This window comes from Setaria viridis, chromosome 8 (assembly GCF_005286985.2).
Source record: "Setaria viridis chromosome 8, Setaria_viridis_v4.0, whole genome shotgun sequence".
Lineage (NCBI taxonomy): Eukaryota > Viridiplantae > Streptophyta > Magnoliopsida > Poales > Poaceae > Setaria > Setaria viridis.
Window position 1 is genome coordinate 31,049,724 of NC_048270.2, and position 19,830 is coordinate 31,069,553.

Consider the following 19,830-nt stretch of genomic DNA (forward strand, 5'->3'; position numbering starts at 1 on the left):
CAACGCAACCTATGTAGGAAGCTTGGGCTTCTAGGTGATGAACTTGACCCTAAGGAGGCTGCTCTATAGGAAGTCCTTGCCATGTTCACAAGACCGCTGCCAGCAGACATCATTGTTGTGTTGATTGAGATCTTCAACATCATCAACAACGAAGCCGACGAGCAGGACGACACCATGCTCACCATGGTGGGTGAGGGGATAGACAAACTTCCAGGGGAGATGGCTGCTGCGCAAGTTGCAGCATGACCCTGCACCGTCTCTACCAAGCATCATCCTTAGTGCCAAATGCATTGCAAAATTCAACTACCATCCAGCTTTTCAGAGGCAGCGTGCTATGGTGGCCTCATGTATCCTAGCTCAACTTTCAATTGGGTTGTAACACTTAACGCAATACTCTACAGTCAGAACTTCGATTTGGTTGTAATCCTTAAGACGAACTCCTACTGCCACATTTTGGACTGGGAGATATCTGTGCTATGCAAGCATTCCTATTCAAGCCCACAACCACAACTTGCCTATGCAACGCACCGGAGCTTTTCATCCCCTCATGATTAATGTCAACTTGGATATCATTAGCTGGAACGTGAGAGGGCTTAACCAGCAAGCCAAAAAAGATGCAGTGCACCAGTTTATGAAGTCGACACTTTGCCACTTAGCTTGCCTGCAGGAAACTAAATTGGCAAACATCGATCAGTGCACAACTACATACTTGGACAGCTCTCGCCTACGCAAGCACGCCTATAAACCAGCTGGGGGTCCTTCAGGAACAAGAGGTGGCATCCTTCTCCTTTGGAACGAAGATTACATCGAGATATCGAACATCACAGTAGGCAAATTCAGCATAGCGGCGGATGTCCTCATCAGAGAATGCCTACAGAGTTTTAGACTGATGGTAGTTTATGGTCCTTCATGTCGCAATAAGCAGCAACGGTTCCTTAGCGAACTGCATAGACAAAAACCAATTGAACCAATCAGATGGCTCGTTGTGGGAGATTTCAATCTTATCTATAAAGCCTCGAACAAAAACAACAACAACCTCAATCACTGGCTCATGAGAGACTTCAGAGAAACGCTTGACAGGTGCGATCTCAAGGAAATTCCTCTACAAAATCGTAAATTCACATGGAGTAATGAATAGTTACACCCAACAATGGTCAAGTTAGACAGATTTTTCAGCAATCCTGACTAGGACATAGCCTTCAGGTCACATGCACTACAGGCGCTATCAACGTCCCACTCCAACTACTGCCCGCTACTACTATCAAATCCCACAGGGCCAAGGAAGCCGCAGTCATTCAAATTCAAGAACTTTTGGATGAAAATGCCGAGATTCAAAGAAATTGTCACGAACACATGGAATGTGCCAACCGAACATCACGAGCCTTTCCACATACTGTACCATAAACTCCTTCACACCTCACGGGCGCTGCAAGCATGGAGCAGTGGCCTTATATCCGATGCAAGAAAGCAACTGTATATGGCGCTGGAGGTCATCCTGCGTCTGGACATTGCCCAAGAACATCGATCACTCACCCAAGGCGAGCAACAACTAAGAGCCCAACTCAAAAGAAGGGTGCTGGGCCTAGCTACGATTGAAAGAGTGAGAAGGAAACAAGCCTGCACATATCAAATCTCAAGGCAGGAGATGCCAACACGCGGTTCTTCCATTGCAAAGTGAATGCACGCAAAAGGCGAAATCACATTCAGAGACTACAAAAGGACTCCGGATGGGCTGTCTCACATAAAGAAAAAGCATCAGTCACTCAGGAACATTTCAAGGCTACCCTCCGCTGACCACCGTCACGCTGAAACGACATCAATTGGGATGTGCTGAACCTGCAGCGCCACGACCTAGATGGCCTAGATGCCCAATTCACAGAAGAGGAAATTAAAGGGACCATTCATCTTTTGCCGGCTGAAAAAGCCCTAGGACCGGACGGATTCACTGGCATATTCTTCAAAGAGTGCTGGAAGATTATCAAGCACGACGTCATGAACGCAGCAAACACTTTTCACCTTCTCCGGACCGCCAACTTGAGCCTTTTAAACTCAGCGAACATCATTTTGCTACCTAAGAAAGAAAGGGCCGACACAATTAGTGACTTCCACCCAATCAGTCTGATTCACTTGTTCGTCAAAATTATCACAAAAGCTTTGGCAATGTGACTTGAACCTCACATGGACATGATCATCTCCAGAAATCAGAGCGCGTTCATCAAAAAGCGCAGGATTCACGACAATTTTATGTCAGTTCGCTCCATGGCTAGACGTCTCCAGCGAAATAAATGCCCTGCCTTGCTGCTCAAACTTGACATTGCCAAGGCTTTCGACTCCATCAGGTGGGAATACCTTTTGCTGCTCATGCAACGACTAGGTTTCCCCACTCGCTGGTGCAATTAGGTGGCTGCACTCCTGCTTACTTCATCATCATGAATACTACTAAACGGGGTGCTAAACGGGCCTATCAAGCATGGGAGGGGACCTAGACAAGAGGACCTGTTGTCCCTCCTGCTGTTCGTCATTGCCATTGATCCGCTATAGAAGATCCTGAAACTAGCCACCGACCAAGGGCTCCTTTCCAAATTACAAGGACGCGCAAACGATCTTCGGGTATTGATGTATGCGGACGACATGGCCATCTTCATCAATCCCACGCAAGCGTACATCTCAAATTTGGTCGAAATTTTGTCATGCTTCGGTGATGCCATAGGCCTCAACACCAGTTTCCAGAAATCAACAGTAGTCCCAATTCGATGAGCAGGGTTGAACACGGATAACATCCTTCAAAACCTTTTAGCAAAAAGATCTCACTTCCCCATCAAATACTTGGGTCTACCTATCACCACTAGGAGGCTTCGACACGTTGATTTTCAGCCTCTAGTGGACAAGGCAGTGGTGAAAATGACTACATAGAACGGGAAGAATATCAACTACATGGGACGATTGATGCTCATCAAGTCGGTCCTCACATCACAAGCTGTCTACTTCCTTACGGTTTTGAGAGCGCCGAAGAGCGTCCTAAAGGAAATAGATAGCAAGAGGAGAAGATTCCTCTGGGCGGGATCCGAGGCCCTGGCAGGCGCGAAGTGCAAAGTGAATTGGCATAGATCAACTCATTCAACCGACTTGCGGGGCTTGGGCATCCTTCACTTCGGCATATTCGCATGGGCACTACGCTTGCGTTGGCTGTGGAAGGATTGGGTGGAAGACTGGAAACGCTGGGATGATCACGACCTACCATGCAACACAACAGACATGCTCCTATTCGCGGCAGCATCCTCAATCACAGTGGGCGATGGTGCATGAACTTTGTTCTGGTAGAGCGCCTGGCTGCAAGGACAAAGACCGTGTGATATAGCACCAAATATTTTTAAGATTTCAAGGAAGAAAAAAAGATCATTGAAGGAGGTGTTAAGCAGCAACAGATGGGTCCGTGACATAAACCAGCATCACCCGGATTTTTCGGTCCGGCACTTCATCGAATTCATCCAACTATGGAGAGCGATCCGAGATGTCGACCTAAGGGAAAATGTGCAAGACACCATCACGTGGAAATTCTCAAACAATGGAAAATACACAGCAGCTTCAGCGTACCGTGCGCAGTTCATCGGAGCCGAGAAAGACAAACCTGAAAACTTTGATTTGGAAAACTTGGGCTCCTCCAAAATGCAAGTTCTTCGCTTGGTTGGCCATCCAAAACCGGGTGTGGACATCAGACGGGCTCCAAGCACGAGGTTGGGTTTCAGGGTGCTGCCCCCTATGCAGACAAGTACAGGAGTCAGACTGCCATTTGTTCATGGAGTGCAGCTTCACCAGGCGAATCTGGAATGAGATAGCGACGTGGGTGACTAATGACGACTTCTGACCCGCGAACTGGCCGCTGCAGTTTTCTGTCCACCAATGGTGGACAAACCTAGCAGATTCCGCGGGTGAAGACCGACGCGGCCTCAAATCCCTTATCATCTTCATATGCTGGGTTATTTGGAAGAAACGCAATGCAAGGATTTTCAATTGCCAAGAATCTACATCACAACAAATCATACAAGACCATCAAGAACGAAGCCTCTATGTGGATCGCAGCATGGGCAAAACACCTTGCGGCTCTCCTGCGGCGTAGTTAGGACAGCTGCCGGTGCACTTCGATGAGTTTTTTCTTCTTAAGCATGTGCACTTTTCCGCCCCTCTGTAAGACGTTGTAAATGTTAATTTTGTATGCGCCCGTCTAGGTTTTCCTCTTTTTAATATAGCGAGCAGCTCTCCTGCCGGTTCGTTAAAAAAAATGAATGCTCGTATTGGACGGACACATGCTCTTATTTCCTCGCAAAAAGATCCAAGGTGGGAATTGTACGTTCACGCGTGGTTGCTTTCGTGTGATAAAGCGTATGCTCACGCTACATGGTTCTCAAATGCTTCTAGGAAAACTTTTGTAGACAAGGCATAAAGGATCTCCTAAATTTTGGAGCATTTTAACACTACATAAAAGTTTGAACATTGGCGTCCGAATGAAAGTGAATTTTTGTTGCAAAATGAACTCTAAATTCTTCTTTTTCCTTTTTTCTTTTTCTTACAAATGAACTGATAATCTCTCACTTATGAGCACAAACATCTCACGTGAACAAAAGCACTTCTTAGTACAACATCTTAATGGCGTCACCTACCTACAAATCTACAAGCATTGCATTCACGCCTCGCGTAAGCTCAAAGCAACACGAGGAGCAGAGCCGCCGCCACCGCCGCCGTCCGCGCCATCACCACCGCCGCCGCCGCCGCCGCCCCCGACCCGACGAACCCAACGCTGAACTTGCACGCTCCCAGCGACGGGTCCTTGTCGACGACGACGGCGAGCCCCTGGAAGTCGCACGCCGACTCGGCCTGCCCCTGCGACTGGTAGTACGCGTTGAACGCGTACGACGCGTTCCCGCGCGCGTCCAGCGCGCCGCCGCCGCAGCTGCACCCGTACCCCAGCGGCGTGCAGTCGGCGCGGCCGCACGCGTAGCCGACGTTGCCCGCGAGCCGGTCGTCGCCGCCGGCGGCGGCGTCCGGGTTCAGCACGCACCACCGGCGGGGCAGGTACTCGACGCCCCTGGCCGGGACGGGCATCGCCGGGCGGCCGCCGCCGCGGAGGTCGAGGGGGAACTTGGGCCGGCCGTCGGAGGTGAAGAGGCCCCAGTGGCGCTCGAAGTTGCCCGGCGCCACGCTCTTGGCGTCCTCGTCCATGAGCCCGAACAGGTACACCTCGATGCGGGCGTTCGGCCGGAGCGGCGTGCCCTTCCTCGCTGCGAGGCGGCGGAGCAGCCCCTTGTAGAACCGCTCCGCGAGCGCCGCCGTGGCGTGCTTGTCGCCGTCCGTCGGCCACCCCACCTCGCCGATCATCACCGGCAGGCGGCCGAACCCGACCCTCTTCAGCGCCGAGACCAGCGTGTCGAAGTTGGCGTCGAACACGTTGGTGTAGTTGACCCGGCCGTCCACCACCGGCTTCGCCTTGCCGGCGCCGGCGTCGTCGAAGAAGGCGTAGTCGAGCGGGAAGTCGTCGTTCCCGTACAGGCTGAGGAACGGGTAGATGTTGACCGTCAGCGGCGCGCCACTCCGGTTCAGGAGCCGGACCATCTCCGTCATGACGCCCGCCACGTCGGCGCGGAACCTCCCCGCCGAGGGCACCGGGTTCCCCGGCGGCGAGTCGTAGACGTCGGCGTTCACGGGGACCGTCGCCTTGACCGCGCCGCCGTGGCCGGCCTCGTCGAGCGCGCGCTGGATGTTCCTCAGCGCCGGCACGGTGACGCGGTCGAACGAGCCGTTGTACGCGCGGAGGAACGGCTCGTTGCCGACGGCGACGAACCGGATGTTGACGCCGCCGTCGAAGGCGTACCGGGTGACGTTCTCCTTGACCCACTCCCTGGCGCGGGCGTAGTCGGCGACGGCGGCGAGGAGGTCGTTGGGCACGGCGACCATCGTCTCGATGCCCGTCCCGGCGAGCCCCTCCATGGTCCGCTCGTCGGCGTCGAAGATCTTCACCTTCCGGAACCCGTTGTCCGCCAGCAGCCGCGCCATCACCTTGGGCGGCAGCCGGCGCGTCGACATCGTGCCCCAGTTCACGCCGAGCGCGTCCGCCGCCGCCACCGCCGCCACCACCACCAAAACCGAAGCGAGGACGCAGCGTAACGCCGGCATTGGATGGATCCTGCTCGATCTACCACGGTCGGTCGGCCAGGAAAGAAACGCCCGGATCCTGCGGGCTTAAAAGGGAGAGGTCGATCACCACACGTACCGGCCGGTCGGCCGACATGATAATGGCGAGAGGACTGTTACGGAGTGAATGCAGGCGGCTTCCTTTTTGCAGGTGGAACAACCGCGGCAAGCTTTCTGTCATGCAGCGGGGAAATGAAGGATCGGAAAGCAGATCGCCGCTGGAGCATTCAATGGCTGCGGTAATGATTGGCGGGGGTTAATAACAGTGGAGGTTTGGGTTGGGTTTAAGGTGGGAGGACTGGAGGTCAGGGACGATCGAGTCGAGGGAGGAGGCCGTGTTCGTGGGAGGTTGCCAGCTGAGCGCAGCGGACGTCAAACGACGCGAGCCAAAGGTTGCCGGCGCTCTGAGCCGGAGTTGTGTGCCTTGGCATCGGCTCCGGCCGACACGGACCATGGCGTTCAGCTGCGTGAGCTTCGCCAAGGTGCAGTGGTCTTGAATCTTGATGACTCAGCAAAGAAAACCGTGACGTGTATATATGTGAGGATCATTGAAAATATATGTGTATATATGTGAGGATCAATGACCACGGCGATGCCGATGTAGAACTACTTTGTCGGCCATCTGCATCCTTGAGGTGGTATGCGGTTAGAGCCTTGGTCAGTTGTTGACATCTGGCTTTCTTTCATCCATCAGTAGTTTAATAGATTGAATATGTTTGATACAAAATTCAATTGGAATAGAAAGATATGAAAATGAAAAGATGTTACATGAATAGGTCCGCCGCTTCGTCCTCGCGAGCCCCAACCGCTTCCTCACCGCGGGGATCGACGGCCGCCTCCGCCCCAATCACCGCCTCCTCAGGGATCTCCTCGGCTCCGACAAAAACGTGCTCACCGCCGTCAAGCAGTCCATTGAGCTCATCTATGACAACCTCGAGGTCGTGCTGCTCCCCAAGCTCCAGGCGCTCCGCGACCATAGCGTCACGGAGGAGGTCCTCGTCAAGCTCGTCACCACGCACCCCAAGGCGCTCGTGCACAGGGCCACCCGCTTTGATGAGGGCTTGGCTGCCATGAAGGAGTTTGGATTGAGCCCGAACTCTGGCATCTTCCCCTACGCCTTTGGGGTGTTTGCCAAAATCTACCAGTCCAAGTGGGACCGCGGGGTGGAGAATTACCTCAGCCTGGGGTGGACAAAGGAGCAGATCATGCATCAAGCACCCCTACTGCATGTCAGTGTCTGATGACAAGGTCAGACAGCTCATGGGCTTCCTCTCTGAGAAGCTTGGCGCTGGGACCCTGAGTACGTACGTGTCATCGACCCCGACTGTTCTTTCCTTGAGCTACGAGAAGCGGACGCTGCTGAGGTACAAGGTGCTGGACATTCTGGTGTCCAGGGGTGTCCTCAAGAAGGGCATAAGGATGGGCCATCTGACAATGTCGGAGAAGAAGTTTGCGGAGAGATATGTCAATAGATGCCAGGAAGTGATACCTGAAGTACTGGAAGCTTACGGAGCCAGGACAGGTTGTGCTGTGAAGTAGCAGGATGATTCTGCCCTGCTCTACCTGGGTACAAAGGCACTGTCTTCTCCTTGTCCTCAATTGTTCGATGTTTGTTGTTTCATGCTTTTCTATGGTCATGAATTGCAATGCAGTACTGGAGTCGATGAATTACTTAAGTTCCTGTTAACTATCCTTTAATACTGATTTATGGCATCCCTTTTGATGTTTTTTCCTCTGTGGGTTCTTTCTGTGAACAACAAAGCATTTCAAGCCTAAAGAGATTATGCTTAGAGTACTACATGACATGTCAAAACAGATGAATATTAATTATCAAATAACAATATTAAATAGCTAGAAAATCAATCAGCTTATAAAGATGGAGAACAAAATCTGAAGTGCTCATGTTAATTGTGACAAGGCCTTAATAAGTTACAATATATATGCAATGCAGCTTCTTATAACCGAACAAGTGTTCCGTACGTAGCAGTTGCTACAGTACTGTTTCAAGTTCCAACTCCAGAACCACAGATCTAGCACTCATACGCATCGATGCTGAATAAGTGAAGAGTGTTAGATTGATCTCTTTCCCAATGGGCCCAAAGGCCCATCGGGACCCTGATCCACGTCCTGATCGGGGGCGCTCACCCTAGCAATGGGTGGTGGGCCCCTGTCGCGCTGCGCTATATAAACAGGGTGGGGGACCCGGCTCGGCTCACGAGGTTCGCCGCAGCCAGCCGCCCCACCGACACACCTACCGATCTAGGTTTGCGCAGTAGCGGCGGGAAGCACCACCGCCACCTCACCGGCGACCGGACTCGGTACTGCGCGTCGCTGCCTTGCGCAGACTCCACCAAGCGAACCAGCGATGGCCAGCAGCTCTGCTGCTCCCACCTCTAGGGGTGAAGGTACCCCTATCTCTCTCTCTCACTCTCGGCACACACATCCCAGGAACACCATGACCCTCATGTCTTTTATGATCCCGACTAGATGTGCATCTAGAGATCCTAGGCACGGCCCTAACAATGGTATCAGACACCTCACTAGAAGCTCTTCTAGATCGGGAAAAAGAAGTAGATTCAAAAGAAACAGAAAAAGTAAAACCCTAACCTTAACCCTAGATCTAAAGAAAGAAAGCGGCGGCTTACCTGTCGTCAACTTCACCGCCGCACGTCCACCGACGGCGAGCGGCAAAGGCCGGCCGAGCCTCGGGCTCGCCGGGGAAAAAGTCCACCCGAACCGCCGGCGCATCCACTCGGGGCTCGGGGGGGGGGGGGGGGGGGGGGGGGGGGCGCAACAACACCACCAAAGGACCGCTCGACAGCGGCGCGCCCAACCTTGCGGTGGACGCGCGCGCCGGCGAGGGGACCCGCGGTGGCGCCGGCCCTCCTCCATGGTCGCCATGGCTCTCTGAATCTCGCTTTTTCGGAGGCTCGGAGGGAGAATGGGGGGAGGCAAGAAAGAGAAAGGGGAGGGGGCTGCCGCGGCCGTGCGCCGGCGGGGCCCTCCCTCCACCGCCGCCGTCAGCCATCGCCGGGCGCGGGAGAGACAGCCCCGCCGCCGCCGCCACAGCGGGCGCTCGCGGGGGGAAAGAACGGAAATGCGCTAGGGTTTTCCAGGGAGCCGGCCGTCGGCCGGTTTTGATCCGCCGAGAATGACGCTCGACCGTCGGATTTGGACGAACGGTTGAGATCATCCGGGCTTCTTTTGGCCCAGGCGGGAGGAAGCGCTGGGCCGCTTCGGTGGCCCAGGCCCAGGTTGCGGCCTGCGAAAGCAACCAGGCGCGCCGAGCGAGCAGGCCAAGTTTTGGGCCGTCCGTTTCGTGGGCCTTTTTGGCGGGCCGGCTGCGTCGCGCGAGCGGGTCGAGCGCGGGAACGGGCTGTGGGCCGTTTTTCGCGGCTGGGCCGAAATACGAATTTTGCACAATAACGCCTGATAATTAGTTTTTTCTATTTCCAGAAGCATTTACTTGATGTTTTTTTGCATAGTTTTAGTCTCTAATCTAATTTGAACCAACAGGATAATTTGTATTAGAGATTAATAAAGTTTGTACAGTGGTTTTGCTTCTGAAAATAGATTTATCTCACAGTTTCCGCTGCAAAAGTCATATTTATTGCTCCATTTAAATTTAATTTGAACCAACGACATAATTAAATTTGTGAGAGCATGATAAAGTTAATTAGATTATGGTGCTGTTATTTTCTGACCAACGTTGTTAATAACTGTATCATGATTTAAAAAGTTCTTTTGATGCTTTTATTTCTATTTCTGCCCAACGGTGATATAGTTTTAAATTGCATCAACAGTTGTATGTTTTATTTTTTGACCAACGTTGGAAATAAATCATGCAATTGTTGTTATGATCTCACTTTGGATTGTAAATTTCAGGATCATTCAACTTAATGGCTTGTCTCAAAGAGATACCCATTCTGAAAGGCAACAACTATACAGAATGGAGGAAGAAGATTGAGTTCTCCTTCGTTTGTGGAGAAGTTGACTGGGTGCTGACTACACCGCGGCCACAAGCTCCACAGAAGCCAGCGAGGGCTGAAGGTGATGATGATGATGCATGGCAGCAAAAGGAAAGGGACTATGCTCCACTGGAGTTGGCATACACCCTTGAAAACAAACAGTGGACCACTGCCAACAAGAAATGTATGGCTTTGGTAAAGAATACGATTGAGCCTGCTATTTTAGGCTCGATCACAGAGTGTGACTCCGTCTCAGAGTACCTCGAGAAGATAAGGAATCAGTTCACTGGTTTCTCAAAGATATACGCTATCCAGCTGTTCAAGCAGCTGGCCACAGAGAGGTACAATGGAGGAGGGACTGGCATAAGAGATCACATCATGAGGATGTATAACTTGGCAGCACAGTTGAAGCCAATGGATCTTGAGCTCAAGCCTGGGCACATTATTCATTTGGTTTTCGCTTCTCTGCCAAAAGAGTTTGACACTTTTGTTGTCAATTATAACATGCAGCCAGAACAGTGGGACATGGAAAAAATGATAGCCATGTGCGTGCAGGAAGAGGACAGACTTAGATCCTCATATGGTGGTTCATTGCACTATGTGAAGGACAACAGGAAAAAGATTGCTAGCTCCTCTTTCAAGGCACGAGGAAAGGCTCCTATGCAGCAGAATCACCAAAAGCCTCTCACAGTAGACAAAGATCAATGTCTACACTGCAAGAAAAAGGGGCACTTCAAGAAAGACTGTCCCGACTGGTTAAAGTCAATAATGGCAAAAAGAGGTGAGAATACTATTTCTTTTGTAAATGAATCCTTGTATACACAGTATTCGAAATCTACTTGGTGGATTGACTCAGGTGCAACTGTTCATGTTGCAAATTCTTTACAGGGATTCCGTTCGACGAGGACTACGCAAAGAAGCGAAAGATGCGTTGAAGTCGCAAATGGAGTCCAAGCAGAAGTTGAAGCTGTTGGCGATGTCTCTCTAGAGCTAGTTGATGGTTTCATGCTTGTACTTAGAGATGTGCTTTATGTTCCTTCGTTACACAGAAACTTGATTAGCATTTCACGTATGGACCATGATGGATATGAATGTCATTTTGGAAATGGAAAGTGTGCCATTTGGTTCGATAATGCATGTGTTGGTGTTGCCATCCTTCACAATGAGTTGTATTTATTATCACTGCGTGAAAAAGTAAATTCTGTGTGTGATGTGAATATGAATGTATCCTCGTCAGAGAAAGAAACAAAGAAAAGAAAGAGAACTCATGAAATATCGTCGAAATTATGGCACTGTCGTTTAGGCCATATTTCGAGGGGGAGAATAGAAAGATTAGTTAAGAATGAAATTCTTCCTCAATTAGAGTTCTCAGACTTAGAACAATGCATTGATTGCATTAAAGGAAAGTTTGTAAAGCAAATTAAAAAAGGCGCTAAACGTAGCACAGGAGTTTTAGAGATAATCCACACTGATATTTGTGGACCATTCCCTGTGAAAAGCGTGGATGGCTATGACTTGTTCATAACATTCACAGATGATTACTCCCGTTATGGTTACATTTATCCAATTAAAGAAAGATCAGAAGCGCTGGATAAATTTAAGATATTTAAAGCTGAAGTTGAAAATCAGCATAACAAAAGAATCAAAATAGTAAGATCCGACCGCGGGGGGAGTACTATGGTCGACATACCCCATTTGGCCAAGTTCCTGGACCTTTTGCAAGATTTTTGCAGGAAAATGGCATAGTAGCCCAGTATTCGATGCCGGGCGAGCCTCAGCAAAATGGAGTAGCTGAAAGGCGTAACCGTACACTGATGGATATGGTGCGAAGCATGATGAGTTATTCCACCTTACCATTGGGACTGTGGATGGAGGCGTTGAAGACCGCCATTCACATTCTAAATAGAGTGCCAAGTAAGTCGGTGCCCAAAACACCGTATGAACTATGGACAGGAAGAGTACCCTCACTAAAGCACCTGCGTGTGTGGGGGAGCCCAGCTGAGGCCAAAGTATTTAACCCAAACATCGGGAAGCTAGATCCCAAAACAGTAAGTTGCCACTTCATTGGCTATCCAGAAAAATCAAAAGGTTTTCGTTTCTACTGTCCAGACAGATATACAAAGTTTGTAGAAATGAGACAAGCGATTTTCTTAGAGGATGAGATGGTGAGGGGGAGCATGGTAGCTCGAGAGATTGATCTTGAGGAGAAGCGGGTGTGTGCACCTAATCCGATGATTCAGGAACCATTCTTCTCACTACCTATTATTCCCGCACCAATAGTTCCTGAGGTCGTGGTGCAAGCACCCGCTACAGTCCCTGATATTGTGGTGCAGACACCTGCTGTGATTCCACCCGTGGAAACGATGAGTGAAGTTTTGGAACCTGTCCTTCAGGAGCCAACTGAACCCATCATTACACACGAGGAAGAGTTGCAGCAGCCACCTCTTAATAATGTGCCACAAGCAGAGGCACAGAATGTGCCTGAAAGTGAGGGGCCTAGAAGGTCTCAAAGGGTCAGAAAATCAGCTATCCCTGATTGTTATAAAGTTTATAATACAGAAGAAGTTCATATAGAAGGTGATCCCACTTCATATGAGGAAGCTATGAAAAGTGTTCACTCATCGAAGTGGCTAGAGGCCATGGAAGATGAGATGAAATCGATGAGTTCCAACAATGTTTGGGAACTTGAGGAGATTCCTAAAGGAGCCAAAACAGTAGGCTGTAAATGGGTCTACAAGACTAAACGTGACTCCAAAGGGAATATAGAAAGATATAAGGCGAGACTTGTGGCAAAAGGCTTTACACAAAGAGAAGGAATAGATTACAATGAGACTTTTTCTCCTGTCTCATGTAAAGACTCCTTCAGAATCATAATGGCACTGGTTGCACATTTTGACTTAGAGTTACATCAGATGGATGTAAAGACGGCATTTCTAAATGGGGATTTAGAAGAAAATGTCTACATGAAACAACCAAAGGGTTTTATCATGGAAGACAAAGAGAATATGGGATGTCGTCTAAAGAAATCCATTTACGGATTAAAGCAAGCCTCTAGACAGTGGTATCTAAAGTTTAATGATATAATAAAGAAATTTGGGTTTCAAGAGAATATAGAGGACAATTGTGTCTATGCAAAGTTCAAAATAGGAAATACATTTTCCTAATTCTGTATGTGGATGATATCTTACTTGCAAGCAGTGATATCAATCTACTGCAAGAGACAAAGAAGTTCTTGTCCTCAAACTTCGATATGAAGGATCTTGGTGAAGCATCATATGTTTTGGGCATAGAAATTCACCGAGATAGATTGAATGGGGTCCTTGGATTATCGCAAAGGGCATATTTAGAAAAGGTTCTAAAGAAGTATAATATGCATGCAAGTAAGGCTACACCTGCTCCCATAGTCAAGGGCGACAGTTTTGTGAATTTTCAATGTCCCAGGAACCAGTACGAGATCGATCAAATGAAAGCGGTTCCATATGCTTCAGCTGTCGGAAGCTTACAGTATGCTCAAGTGTGCACTCGCCCTGACTTAGCTTTTGTCACCGGGGTTCTTGGTAGATATCAAAGTAATCCAGGTATAGAACACTGGAAGATGGTAAAGAAAGCATTGCGCTACGCGCAAGGCACAAAAGAACTCATGCTTACATATAAGAGATCTGATTCCCTAGAGATAAAAGGGTATTCAGATGCAGACTTTGCGGGAGACAAAGATGATAGAATATCCACGTCTGGATACGTATTCACTCTCGCAGGAGGAGCTATCTCATGGAGAAGCTCAAAACAGAAAGTAACTGCGTCATCAACGATGCATGCAGAATTCATAGCATGTCATGAGGCCACGGGGCAGGCAATGTGGCTAAAGAAATTTATACCCGAATTGAGAGTGGTTGACTGTATTCATAGACCACTAAAGATGTACTGCGACAATGAGCCAACAGTATTCTATGCTCACAACAACAAATCAAGCAATGCTTCCAAAGCCATTGAGATAAAGTTTTATGTTGTGAAAGACAGAATCCAGGATCACACTATAAGTCTCGAGCATATAAGAACAAAAGATATGCTTGCGGATCCGCTCACGAAAGGCTTACCACCCAATGTGTTCAGAGAACACTTAGCCGGCACGGGTTTAAGGGAAAGCCTATGATTCCTGGATTGGAAAAGGCCCAAAAGAAACAGAATTGTTTCAAAATAGAGAGGTGTGTTGTAGCTGTTGATTCTATCGGCGATTAAGCTGTGACGATGAGGCATGCTCTACATATTAATCTACGATGAAACGAATAAAAGTGAAAAGTGTAAAGTTAAAAGTAAATGATGAGATCAAGGGGGAGAATGTTAGATTGATCTCTTTCCCAATGGGCCCAAAGGCCCATCGGGACCCTGATCCGCGCCCTGATCGGGGGCGCTCACCCTAGCAATGGGTGGTGGGCCCCTGTCGCGCTGCGCTATATAAACAGGGTGGGGGACCCGGCTCGGCTCACGAGGTTCGCCGCAGCCAGCCGCCCCACCGACACACCTACCGATCTAGGTTTGCGCAGTAGCGGCGGGAAGCACCACCGCCACCTCACCGGCGACCGGACTCGGCACTGCGCGTCGCTGCCTTGCGCAGACTCCACCAAGCGAACCAGCGATGGCCAGCAGCTCTGCTGCTCCCACCTCTAGGGGTGAAGGTACCCCTATCTCTCTCTCTCACTCTCGGCACACACATCCCAGGAACACCATGACCCTCATGTCTTTTATGATCCCGACTAGATGTGCATCTAGAGATCCTAGGCACGGCCCTAACAAAGAGTTGATGCTTAATGCACCTAATCACGTCATTAGTCAAAACACGGGTCGGGCGCTGGAGGGGTTGGAAGCCCAATTACCATGTCTGGAGGCTGCTCCTCTACTTCCAGATTCAGTTCTTCATTAACCAGGAGCAAGAAGCTCCTAATCTGGTGAAGAATAAGATTACTGCTTCATCTAAAACAATTCATCTGCGACTACAGATGGCACTTCAAGACTCTGGTCAGTTTAATCTAAGTATTCCGCATTGATTAAGTTAGTGATCATGATTAGGCTAAGATTAAGATCATGTTTAAGTTAATGAATTAAATCTAGCAGTAAGTTGTCGGACGTTCAGTCTAGAAGGCAATCGAGTCGTTATTAATGTCCCAATCCACTATTTGAAGCGAGATCATATTTAACTGCAGAGCAGCAAATTATGAGCTCAAAATCAGTCATGCTCATGGATCATGGTGTTGCACAGTAGAACAATAACGGCCTATTTGGTTTGGCAATTGATTCCATCTGGCATGGGCTGGTCCTGCATGCACACAGGTTAGCCTGGTCTGAATATTTTTTGCAGCACATGTTGGCTTATGACTAACCCTGCATGGAACAACTTGTTCACGGACGGGGTGATGGCGTCCTGTGATATAAATCAAATCACCTTCTTTTTTTATAGGACGACTCTGAATCATCCCTTGTCTGATTGTCTCGAACCAAGCACACTGTAATTCAATGAATCTCTGGATATCTATGTAGAATGTTTATCGTCCAAATTAGCACAACATTGAGGGTTGAAACTTAATACTAACATACACCAAATTGTTCTCTTGTGGAACAGAGATTGTCCATGTATTATTACAGTTTCCTATACTTGGAGCTTATCTATCAATTTTGTTTGCCTTGGAATTACATATTTATTTGACCCACTGCCTCAGATAAGTCTTTTCTCAGACACAGCCATGATGCAAAAGTGAGACCACTACACTGGTATCCAGTTTAGCTGAAAACTCTTCTTTAATGGATAAGATTTCAGCATAAACATCCTCTGTTGTTGGCCGGTCCTTGGGAGACATCTCAGAGCATACCAGGCCAAGATTAGCTAGCTGCAGAGCACACTTTTGGATCCCACCCATTACTTGATCTGTGTCTTCACCTTCAAGATATCGGGTGAGATTGGGTTCTAAGATCTCATTTATTTTCAGTGGAAGGGATGACTTCACGAAGCCGCGAAGGTTTATACCGTCCTTAAACATCTCATCGGTTGGACGCTTTCCTGTGATCATCTCTAGAAGCATGATTCCATAGCTGTAGATGTCACCCTCAATTGAAACTTTGCACCCCATGCCATACTCTGCAATATTGTGCAAAACTTTATAAAAAAAAGGTATGCACTTAACTTTGTTCAATAGTAGAAAGTTGGTTCATATTGTATCAACTATCAACATATCTTTATGTGACAAATAATACGCGTATATTACATCAAAGAAATGACAATTTATGTCCCCACCTGGTGCAATGTATCCGACAGATCCTCTGGGTCCTGCAATGCTCGACGTTGAAGAGTCACTGGATAGAAACTTTGCAAGCCCAAAGTCACCAAGGCATGCAACCATTTCATCATTCAGAAGCACATTGCTTGGCTTTAGATCACAATGAACCAAAGGAGGAGCACATCGATTATGAAGATAATCTAGGGCAGCAGCAACATCCACAGCTATTTTTATCCGTGAGTCTAAACTCAGTGGTCCTTTTGTGCTCTTTCTGTATTCTTCTGGATGGAGCCAGCCCTCTAGGTTACCATGACCCATGTACTCAAGAATGAGCGCTTTGAATTCAGTTCCTATTGGATCAAAGGTTGAACATACACTTATCACTCTTAAAAGATTCCGATGGCGAGTGTTTCTTAGAGCCTCGCATTCAGAGAGGAAGTTGCTTGGTGCTCCAAGTTGGTCGGACCTGAATACCTTTATGGCTACTGCACATAATTCAAACTTCAACTGACCTTTGTATACCATTCCAAATCTTCCTGAACCAACAAGATTATTTGGAGAGAAACCATCTGTTGCTTTGAATAAGTCAGTGTATGAGAAGTTCTTGAACTGCTTGAGTGATTGGTCAGTGAGCGTCTTAGCTTGCCTTTTCTTCTTCAGAATAATGACTGCAACACATGCCGCGATGACTGCAACCATAGTAGAAAGTGGAACTACTACAGATGCAATATATTTTGTACTCTTCCTTTTATGAGCTGATGTCCTGCAGAGTGGTACATGCAGAATTGGAGAAGTTGCACACAGTTTGCCGTTTCCTTGGATGAACACGTCACTCGCATTGGCAAACACGCCACCTCCAGGGACGGCCCCCTCAAGGTCATTGAAGGATAGATTTAGAAAACGTAACAAGGTGAAGGACTCAAAATATTCAGGAATTCTACCTGACAAGTTATTCTGGGAAAGATCCATCTCAGAGATGCCTTGTAAGCTGATAAAAGAATTTGGGATGCTTCCTTTCAGGAAATTTTTCTCTAAGTGGAGAGAATCCAAAAGAAGGCACTGACCAAGTGTGGTGGGAATCTCACCTGATAATTGATTGTTGGAAAGATTTAGTAAATTCAGATTAATTAATCTACCAATCTCCAATGGTATGTTCCCAGTGAGTTGGTTATAGGACAGGTCTAAGCCTTCAGAAAGCGTAGATATTGAAAATAGTTCCTCAGGTATAGCTCCGTATAAGCTATTGGAAGAAAGGTTGAGTGTCGTCAAATGTTTACAACCATTTATGCTAGAAGGTATGAGTCCGGTCAAATCATTTCCCCCAAAATTAAGCATAGTAAGCTGATCCAATTTACCAATTGATTGTGGTATTTCTCCAGAAAGTTTGTTGCAGGATAAGGTTAGGATGGACAAGTTTCGGAGGTTTCCAAGCATGTCTGGAATATATCCTGAGAGTAAGTTGTTATCTACCTGAAGGACAGTGAGGTTCATGAAATTTCCAATCTCTGATGGTATAGGTCCTGTCAATTTATTTTCTATCAGCACGAGGACCTTTAAGCTTTTTGAAATATTGGTAATATAAGCAGATATTACTCCTTGAAGGTGGTTTCTATCCAACCATAATTCGAGTAACTGGGTGCTGTTTTTTAGAGAGGATAAGAAAGTCGAGTCTCCAGCTTCAAGCCTGTTAACACCCAGATCTAGGTAACTCAATTTGGACAGGGATCCTAGTGAAGGAATAACACCTGCGAACGTGTTGCTACGAAGGTCTAGAACTTGCAAGTTTGTGGCGTTGTCCAGGGAAGAAGGAAGTGGCCCTTCAAACTTGTTCCCTTCCAATATCAAATTTGTGATGCTTGTAAGGGTGTTACCAATGTCGGCAGGAAGCCTCCCGACGAGTTGGTTGGCACCAAGGCCAAGAAAAATAAGAGAAGAGATGTTATAAAGTGCTGGTGGAACAGTGCCTGACAAGTTGTTGTAATTGAGGTTTAGTGTTTGCAAACTTGTAAGGTTACTGAAGCTCTCTGGGATCTGTCCATGTAAATTGTTATGAGAAAGGAGTAATGAAGATAAGGAAGCAAGGTTACCGAGTGAGTGAGGAATCTCTCCTGAGAGCATATTTTTATCTAAGCTAAGGTACTTCAGTACTGAGGACGATGCCTGCCACTGCCTGAAAGGAGGGATAGACCCAGAAAGGTTATTTTGTGAGAGATCTATGTAAGAAAGGGTTGTGCTGTTGAATAGAGCGGCTGGTATTCCTCCACTAAGGCTATTGTTCTGTAGATTTACCCACGTCAGATAGTTGCTCTTCCCCAAAAACTCAGGAATGTTGCCTGTCAGATAATTGCTAGGGAGGAACAGGGCAGAAAGATTGGGAAGCAAGCCAAGTTCTTGAGGGATGCTCCCACGAAGATTGTTGTTGCTAAGAATAATACTTTTAAGAGACAAACACTGACTAAGACCTGGAGGGATCTCACCTTGTAACGCATTGCTATAAAGGTCGATGGCCTCAAGGCGAGAACACGAAGATATTGTCTCTGGTATCTCACCACTAAGGGAGTTCATGCTGAGGTTGAGGTACTGAAGCCAGGTTAATCGGCTGATGACTGGAGAAATATGGCCATTGAGCTGATTATTGGGCATGTGGATCCTTTCAAGGAAGCTGAGGTTAGCAACACATGGGAAGATGTTACCAGAAATGTCCTCTGATTCAAGATCCAGTGCGATGACTCGGGATGCGTTCTGTTCAGTGGCACATGTCACCCCGTGCCACTCGCAGAACGCAGGGGAGTCGTTTCTCCATGATGCTAGTGCTCCTCCTGGGTCGCGGAGCTGAGATTTGAGGCAGAGAAGGGCATCGGATTCATTGGAGGTTCCAGATGAGGCGTGCAAATTTGGACACAGGGCAAGTAAGCTGAAGAAGATGAAAGAAAGCGGTGGCAGGAAGGAGGCGTTGTAGATTGTTATGCGAGGCATCTTATTTCTGTGCATGGGTGTGTTTATCATTCTGCTTCATCTTATATAGAGCTTCATGCCAATGCCGGAGCACGAGTCCGGCAACCAAGTTTATTACTGATGGTTTTGAATATTGTCTTGTGCAGGTTTAATTTCTCACCTAATGCAAATACAATCATCATCAGCTTTTACAGTGACACAAGCCTTGCAAGATCTTCAAGTCAAGAATCATAGACAGCTGGCGATGCAATTGTGTACGAAGTTTCAGCACTCGCTTTCCAATTTGAACGTAATTATTACTTAGCCGTCCAAACGCGGCCAATGTATAGTCGTCTCTTTTATGCGTGGGAGTCGGTGATTTTCGTCCAAACGCGGCTAGTACTAAATAAGAATATCCTGCTGCTATTTGCAAAATATTGATATTTAGATATGCAAAAAAGAAATTCTATTTTACT

General features: G+C 47.9%; 2 protein-coding genes and 1 pseudogene across 3 annotated transcripts; 1 reads left to right on the forward strand and 2 right to left on the reverse strand.

Moving 5' to 3' along the window:
- Nucleotides 1–4,473: 4,473 nt before the first annotated feature.
- LOC117866750 (glucan endo-1,3-beta-glucosidase 8) lies at nucleotides 4,474–6,805 on the reverse strand. The gene has a single exon (XM_034751030.2). It carries the CDS (start codon nucleotides 6,166–6,168, stop codon nucleotides 4,699–4,701), a length of 1,470 nt encoding a protein of 489 aa, XP_034606921.1. The 5' UTR covers nucleotides 6,169–6,805; the 3' UTR covers nucleotides 4,474–4,698.
- LOC117834493 (uncharacterized) lies at nucleotides 6,639–7,917 on the forward strand (annotated as a pseudogene).
- Nucleotides 7,918–15,658: 7,741 nt separating this feature from the next.
- On the reverse strand, nucleotides 15,659–19,429 carry LOC117866529 (uncharacterized). 2 transcript variants are annotated; one of them, XM_034750760.2, is made up of 3 exons: nucleotides 19,114–19,429; nucleotides 16,438–19,026; nucleotides 15,659–16,281 (listed from the first exon to the last, which is right to left on the reverse strand). In XM_034750760.2, the coding sequence occupies exons 1-3, from the start codon at nucleotides 19,424–19,426 to the stop codon at nucleotides 15,878–15,880; spliced, it is 3,306 nt and encodes a 1,101-aa protein (XP_034606651.2). In that variant the 5' UTR covers nucleotides 19,427–19,429; the 3' UTR covers nucleotides 15,659–15,877. The 2 variants fall into 2 exon arrangements, with proteins under 2 accessions (XP_034606651.2, XP_034606650.2); XM_034750759.2 differs by having other exon boundaries at nucleotides 16,438–19,429.
- Between the last annotated feature and the right edge of the window lie 401 nt (nucleotides 19,430–19,830).